We start from the raw sequence: 8,394 nt of genomic DNA on the forward strand, positions 1-8,394 counted from the left end.
ACACACACACACACACCCCCTCTCACACACACACACACACCCTCTCACACACACCCCTCTCACACACACACACACCCCCTCTCACACACACACACACCCCCTCTCACACACACACACCCCCTCACACACACACACCCCTCTCACACACACACACCCCCTCTCACACACACCCCCTCTCACACACACACCCCCTCTCACACACACACACCCTCTCACACACACCCCTCACACACACACCCTCTCACACACACACACCCCCTCACACACACACACACACACCCCCCCCTCTCACACACACACACACCACACACACACACACACACACACACACCCCTCTCACACACACACACCCCTCACACACACACACACACCCCACACACACACACCCCTCTCACACACACACACCCCTCTCACACACACACACCCCTCTCACACACACACCCCTCTCACACACACACCCCCTCTCACACACACACCCCTCTCACACACACACCCCTCTCACACACACACCCCTCTCACACACACACCCCCTCTCACACACACACCCCTCTCACACACACACCCCTCTCACACACACACACCACACTTTTTGTAGGATGCACACAAAGCAGGACAAACACGCTGCCTCATCTTACAAAATATTCGTAACTCTGTGCAACACTGACTGAAAGACTCCCTCCAAAGACCTGTCATTCCAACTCCTCCAGAACGACCAATGGTGCACCAGCTCTGCCAGTATAAGACCATTGGTCGCAGAGGCACTTGGCTAAAATAGCCTGAAATGGGTTGGAGTAAATCGCACTTGTATTAAAGGGATTCTTTTTTTAATTTGCTGTGGTTGATTTCAGTATTTCTACCTTCCTTGTTCTATTTAAATTGATCAACTTGTTTGCATAAATGTCAGGACTACATCATACGATGGATATCTGCAATCAGAGCAGAAAACCATAAAAGCAGCCAATATGTTAATATAATATGTTATTTAGCAAATTGGCAAGACGTTCAAAAAACAAAAGCAAGAATCCAAACCATCAGAGCTCATCCACTATCCAGAAGCTGGACTTTCAGGGGAAAGAGGGATGAATGGAGGGAGGAGTTGAAGGAATAAGGTCCCTACAATCATTGTCATGTTGTGCTCTTGGTTTTTCCATCTTTCTTTTCCAGCTCCCTCGTTCCCTCAGTTCGTCGTCCTAGCTCCCCACCACCCTCGTTTGTTTCCTCAGTTCGTCGTCCTAGCTCCCCGCCACCCTCGTTCGTTTCCTCAATTCGTCTTCCTAGCTCCCGCCTCCCTCGTCCTCCTCCTTATCCTCCTGCTCCTCCATGTTCTTGCGTGCCATCCTCTCCCGCCGCTCTGCCAAGCGCTGGCACCGCGGGCACTCCTTGCCTGCCTGAAAACATTTGCTGTGGAAACACGCCTTGCACTCTGAAAGACAAAACACAAAAGAAAGATATCAGCGGAAAAAAACTAGCACTCTGAAACACTATGTAAGAGATAGACACACACAAATGGGTGGGGTCCCGTTTAAAAAGACATCGTCTTGTGGATGTGTAGAGGAAGAACAAAGGGACATAAATGGACGTCCTTATTCGCTCAAAAAGGGGTGTTCCACCTCATAACTCCCCTGTTGACCAACTTAAGCAAACATGGGGGGGAGCGTTTGGCAACGCTAATAACCGGTTTGACAACATTGCGCACAATGGGAAGAGGACTGAGGTGTTGTGATGTCACGGTAGAAGAGCCAATGATAGTCTCTGAAGCGAGGGGGGAGGGGTGACAGAAAACTATAAAATAAGAGGTAAGGCTGGTGGCAAAGGCAGAAGGTGGGACAGAGGAGTGGTAAAACACAGAAACTTGTCAAGAGTCAGTTCACCACTCAAACCAGTTCAGACATGACCGCAATGAGAAGCCTCAAGAGAGGCAGAGACACAGTTTCTAAAGCTCAAAATGTGTGCCTGAACCATTTCAGAAAACACCTGTGTGGAAGCTTCGAATGCACGCATTTTTTAAACCATATATTTCTAATGAATATTATTGTTCCCCACGATAATGAAATGACAAAAGAAACTGAAATTCACAAATGTGTTTATTTGACATTCAAACAGAGAAGTTGATGCTTAAATAATAAATGGTGAACAGCCAGGCACACGTCGAACGAACAACTCTCTCTCAGTCCAGTTGATCCTCCATTACCCACATCTCTCTTCCCCACGCGTCACAATATAAACCTGTCTCTTAAATAACACAAAGAACTACTTTCAAATACTAAATAACTTTTCAGACAGGGCAGACAGCAATAGCAACTCTTGAAAATTATGCCATGTCACATTTGAAATTGATGAACACAGCTGACAAACACTGTAGCCGAAAACACTCGGTTAAAAAACAATGTTATCTGACAATGACCTCTAACACACACACATTCTGTACATCAGAAGGTGAGGCCAGCTGGACCTTTTGACCTTTCACAGCCATACTGAGTAGAGGCCAGAGCCCAGTGAGGCACCAAGGAGAGGCCAGGGCTCAGTGAGGCACCAAGGAGAGGCCAGAGCTCAGTGAGGCACCAAGGAGAGGCCAGACAACAAGATCAAACAACCTTGGCAGCCACAACCAAAGATGTCAGAACATCCTACAACTACCTTCCACCAGTAGTGCCACCCTGCACCATAAAAACTAGTCCAACCAACCACCATAGCGAGGAAAACCAGTCCAACCAACCACCATAGCGATGAAAACCAGTCCAACCAACCACCACAGTGAAGAAAACTCAATTCACCACACACACAGAAACGCAAAGAATTCCACGCAAGAAGTGATCAACATTGAAATTAACGTGGAAGTTTACATTCTAGGCTGTGACTGCCAATGTGAATTGATACCCAAGTAAACAATATCCTAAGTTACATATTTCCATACCAATTCACCTCGGTCCACACATGTTTCCATTACAGCTAGTGCAAGTCAATGTTAATGTGCTACATTCTGCATCTCTCAATCATGTCTTTTGGAAATGAAGATATTTTCCTAATTCCAAATTGACCAGTAAGACATAGGGGTTTGATTTGGAAAACAGCAACTGATTAGGGATTGATTGTAACCAAACCTTTTCTGCTATTCTCTTCATCCTTCCCACAATACTCAAGAGAGGGAATTTCTTTCTGTTTAGAAGTCATCTATGTTTTCCAAGGAGAGGGCAATGAAACGCTGCTTTCCCTCCCTCCTCGCACTACTCCCTCCATCCTCTATCTGACTTCACTTCCATTAGGCTTGGCGAGAGAGCCTTGGTCACCGCCCTCCATCTATTGCTCTGTTCCTCCCCCTCTACTTCTCTCCTCCTCCTCCTCCTCCATCTCCACCGCCCTCCATCTATTGCTCTGTTCCTCCCCCTCTACTTCTCTCCTCCTCCTCCTCCTCTGTCTCCACCGCCCTCTCACCCCGGTTCTTTTCTCTCTCTCCCCTACCGATTGTTACCCTCCTGGCTTTGCGTGTTTTGCAGGATCTCCAGTTAGATGGGGTCTCCTGCTCTTCCATTCTCTCTTTTTCATCACTCATCATCCTCCCTTCTTTCTTTCTGGTGTCTCTGGAGAAAACGTTGAGCAACCTAAGGCCCAAAACCGGAGGTTTCACGGTGAACCATCCGTCCTTTCCTTCCACTACTACGCTGCTGTTGCTCTCTTGTACTTCACTTTCTCCTTTGTCTGAACAATCTTTTTTAAAGAATTTCCCTTTACTGTCACACTTGTCTAATTCCTCTAGCTCTCCTTTCTCCTTTTTCCTCTCTACTTCCCCTTTTGAGAACACTTTCGCTAGCCTCCCAACCCCTGGGACTCTCCAGAGTCCTCTCCTCTCTTCCTTCTCTGTCCCATCCACATCCCCTTGTTTTTCTTTCTCTCTTTCCCTGGATCCTTTGTCCTTGGAGAAAGTGTTGGTTAGTTTGCTGACACCGAGGGCCTTAAATAAATTGCCCTGCTTTTTCTTCACGTGTCCTTCTGCACTTCCCTCACTGTCTTCCTCCCTTTCTTTGTTCTCAACCTCCTCAGTTTCAAACTTTGCTTCCTCCTCCATTCCTTTCCCTGTCTGGGTTTCTCCTTCCCACTCTCCTTCTTGCCCTCCTTCTAGATTCTCCTCATCTTCCTCCTTTCCTTTACTCCAAAAGGCCTTGGCCAGAGTTCCATGTTGGAACGCTGTGAATAACCTCCTCGTCTCCCCTTCTGTTCTCCTCCTCTCCTTTTCTCTCTCTCCAGTCCATTTCTCCTCATCTTCCCTTGCCTCACTCTCTTCCTCCCCCTCTTCCTCTCCTCCCTCTCCCGCTCGCTTGTCTTGGGACAGGGCCCTGGCCAGCCTGCGGAACTTCCAATTTCTCCAGGAGGGGGAGAGGAAGGGAGAGGGGGCCCGTGGGACTCCCAGTCCTCCCACCAGCAGGGGGGGCTCACCTTCGCAGCACGTGCACTTGTTCAACTGGAAGGGGAAGATGATGTCTTTGTCGTTGCCGCAGAACTCACACACAAAGCCCTTGGCCTGACACAGCTGTTGGAGACAAAGACAGGGATAAAGGGGAAATTGAGACATTGAGGGCAAGAGCCAAACACTGAGAAAACAATTATTATTATTATTATTTTTACTTTGAAAATGTCACGTTAGAACACCCACAAGTCCACTGGAACACATGGCGCAAACAGTCATTTGACACATACAGTACTAGCCATCTTATAGAATGACAACTCCAGAATGTTAGTTCACAATCACACTGGGTTGGTGAAGACCAATCATCCTACTCATATGGATATTTTATTTAACCTTTATTTAACACGGATAGAGTAAAAAGACAATTCAAAATGTAAATCCTCATATCAAAATCAACAATGTATCTCTATTAGCGTATCTGAGAGTGAACTACAGTGACAACAGGAGTATCTGGTTCATGATAAGCATTCTCACCACACAGCCAGCCACGTGCGCGGAACCCAATTTCAGAAGCTCTCGTAGCCGGGGGGCCAGCTCTCCGTTGCGCACAGCGTTGAGGTCGCTGAGGGAGAACAGGTGCAGGTCCTCAGTCAGGTGACCAGGGAGGCTGTCGAACTGGTCCAGCACGCTGTGGGGGCCAAACGCAGGGACACACGTCAGGAGAACTCATACCAACAATACCATCCATAGCTGGAATACTTTACCTGTTAGTGCAGACACAGTCATCGCACAGGATTACTATTAGGAGACATGTCAATGGAATGGACAGTCTCATACCAACAATACCAGTTATTGCAGGACACACACACACACACAACTACTTTAATGACTTTTTCCATTGGCAAGATAAACAAACTTAGGGATGATATGCCAGCAACAAACGCTGACACGACACATCCAAGTATATCTGACCGAATTATGAAAGACAAGAATTGTACTTTTGAATTCTGTAAAGTCAGTGTGGAAGAGGTACATTTTTTTTTTTATTGTTGTCTAATAACAATGACAAGCCACCGGGGTCTGACAATCTGGATGGAAAATTACTGAGGATAATAGAGGACGATATTGCCACTCCTATTTCCCATATCTTCAATTTAAGCCTACTAGAAAGTCTGTGCCCTCAGGCCTGGAGGGAAGCAAAAAAGTCATTCCTGTATCTAAGAATAGTAAAGCCCCCTTTACCGGCTCAAATATCCGACCAATCAGCCTGTTACCAACCCTTAGTTGGTAACTGTAACAATGCTATTTTACAGAAAACAAATTGACAACAGACTTTCAGCACGCTTATAGGGAAGGACATCCAACAAGCACAGCACTTACACAAATGACTGATGATTGGCTGAGAAATGAAAAGATCAAACGATAAAAAGATTGTGGGGTCTGTTTTGTTAGACATTATCGATTATAGTCTGCTGCTGGAAAAGTGTGTGTTATGGCTTTACACCCCCTGCTTTATTGTGGATAAAGAGTTACCGGTCTAACATAACAAAGAGTGTGTTCTTTAAATGGAAGCCTCTCCAACATAATAATCCAGGTAGAATCAGGAATTCCACAGGGCAGCTGTCTATGCCCCTTACTTTGTAAAAATTTGACTAACGATATGCCACTGACTGAGTAAAGCCAGTAGGGCTCTGTATGCGAATGACTCAACACTATAGTTACGACAGTGACTGAAATCACTGCAACACTTAACAAAGAGCTGCAGTTAGTTTTAGAATGGGTGACAAGGAATAAGTTAGCCCTAAATATTCCTAAAACTAAAAGCATTGTATTTGGAACAAAACATTCACTAAACCCTAAATCTCAAGTAAATATTGTAATAAATAACGTTTAAATTGAGCAAGTTGAGATGACTAAACTGCTTGGAGTAACACTAGATTGTAAACTGTCATGGTCAAAACATATTGATGCAGTAGTAGCTAAGATGGGGAGAAGTCTTTCTGCAATAAATCAATGCTCTGCCTTAACACCATCAACAAGGCAGGTCCTACAGGCCCTAGTTTTGTCGCACCTGGACTGCTGTTCAGTTGTGTCGTCAGGTGCCACAAAAAAGGAAAATTGCAATTAGCTCAGAACAGGCCATCACGGCTGGCCCTTGGATGTACACAGAGGGCTAATATTAATAATATGCATGTCATTCTCTCCTGGCTGAAAGTGGAGGAGAGATTGACTTCATCACTACTTTGATTCATGAGATGTATTAATGTTGAATGCACCGAGCTGTCTGTTTGAACTACTGGCACACAGCTAAGATACCCATGCATACTCCACAAGACATCACTTCACAGTCCCCAAGTCCAGAACATACTATGGGAAGAACACAGTACTACATAGAGCCATGACTACATGGAACTCTATTCCACATCAAGTAACTGAAGCAAGCAGTAAAATGAGATATAATTATATATTTTTAAAAACACCTTATGGAACAGCAGGGACTGTGAAGCAACACAAACATTGGCACAGACACATGCCTACACACACATGATAACATACGCACTATGGATTTTGTGTTGTAGATATGTGGTAGTGGTGGAGTAAGGGACTGGGGGCACACAGTGTGTTGTAGATATGTGGTAGTGGTGGAGTAAGGGACTGGGGGAACACAGTGTGTTGTAGATATGTGGTAGTGGTGGAGTAAGGGACTGGGGGCACACAGTGTGTTGTAGATATGTGGTAGTGGTGGAGTAAGGGACTGGGGGCACACAGTGTGTTGTAGATATGTGGTAGTGGTGGAGTAAGGGACTGGGGCACACAGTGTGTTGTAGATATGTGGTAGTGGTGGAGTAAGGGACTGGGGGCACACAGTGTGTTGTAGATATGTGGTAGTGGTGGAGTAAGGGACTGGGGGCACACAGTGTGTTGTAGATATGTGGTAGTGGTGGAGTAAGGGACTGGGGGCACACAGTGTGTTGTAGATATGTGGTAGTGGTGGAGTAGGGGGCTGGTGGCACACAGTGTGTTGTAGATATGTGGTAGTGGTGGAGTAAGGGACTGAGGACACACAGTGTGTTGTAGATATGTGGTAGTGGTGGAGTAAGGGACTGGGGGCACACAGTGTGTTGTAGATATGTGGTAGTGGTGGAGTAAGGGCCTGAGGACACACAGTGTGTTGTAGATATGTGGTAGTGGTGGAGTAGGGGCCTGAGGGCACACAGTGTGTTGTAGATATGTGGTAGTGGTGGAGTAGGGGCCTGAGGGCACACAGTGTGTTGTAGATATGTGGTAGTGGTGGAGTAAGGGACTGGTGGCACACAGTGTGTTGTAGATATGTGGTAGTGGTGGAGTAAGGGACTGGGGGCACACAGTGTGTTGTAGATATGTGGTAGTGGTGGAGTAAGGGCCTGAGGACACACAGTGTGTTGTAGATATGTGGTAGTGGTGGAGTAGGGGCCTGAGGACACACAGTGTGTTGTAGATATGTGGTAGTGGTGGAGTAGGGGCCTGAGGACACACAGTGTGTTGTAGATATGTAGTAGTGGTGGAGTAGGGGCCTGAGGACACACAGTGTGTTGTAGATATGTGGTAGTGGTGGAGTAGGGGCCTGAGGACACACAGTGTGTTGTAGATATGTGGTAGTGGTGGAGTAGGGGCCTGAGGACACACAGTGTGTTGTAGATATGTGGTAGTGGTGGAGTAGGGGCCTGAGGACACACAGTGTGTTGTAGATATGTGGTAGTGGTGGAGTAGGGGCCTGAGGACACACAGTGTGTTGTAGATATGTGGTAGTGGTGGAGTAAGGGACTGGGGGCACACAGTGTGTTGTAGATATGTGGTAGTGGTGGAGTAGGGGCCTGAGGACACACAGTGTGTTGTAGATATGTGGTAGTGGTGGAGTAAGGGCCTGAGGACACACAGTGTGTTGTAGATATGTGGTAGTGGTGGAGTAGGGGCCTGAGGACACACAGTGTGTTGTAGATATGTGGTAGTGG

The 8,394-nt window shown here is 46.6% G+C and overlaps 1 protein-coding gene across 6 annotated transcripts in view; it reads right to left on the minus strand.

Moving 5' to 3' along the window:
• Positions 1–528: 528 nt before the first annotated feature.
• LOC112238210 (run domain Beclin-1-interacting and cysteine-rich domain-containing protein) overlaps positions 529–8,394 on the minus strand; it is a 70,953-nt gene continuing 63,087 nt past the window's right edge. For 4 of the 6 annotated variants that reach the window (XM_042322906.1, XM_042322904.1, XM_042322905.1 and 1 more), the window contains 2 exons: positions 4,937–5,090; positions 2,072–4,525 (listed from right to left, as the gene is read on the minus strand). In XM_042322906.1, coding sequence (XP_042178840.1) covers positions 3,365–4,525; positions 4,937–5,090 — 1,315 coding nt within the window. In that variant the 3' untranslated portion in view covers positions 2,072–3,364. Of the gene's footprint in view, positions 1,424–2,071; positions 4,526–4,936; positions 5,091–8,394 lie in introns of those variants that run through there. The other 2 variants (XM_042322907.1, XM_042322908.1) reach the window with 1 other exon arrangement.

This window comes from Oncorhynchus tshawytscha, linkage group LG06 (assembly GCF_018296145.1).
Source record: "Oncorhynchus tshawytscha isolate Ot180627B linkage group LG06, Otsh_v2.0, whole genome shotgun sequence".
NCBI lineage: Eukaryota > Metazoa > Chordata > Actinopteri > Salmoniformes > Salmonidae > Oncorhynchus > Oncorhynchus tshawytscha.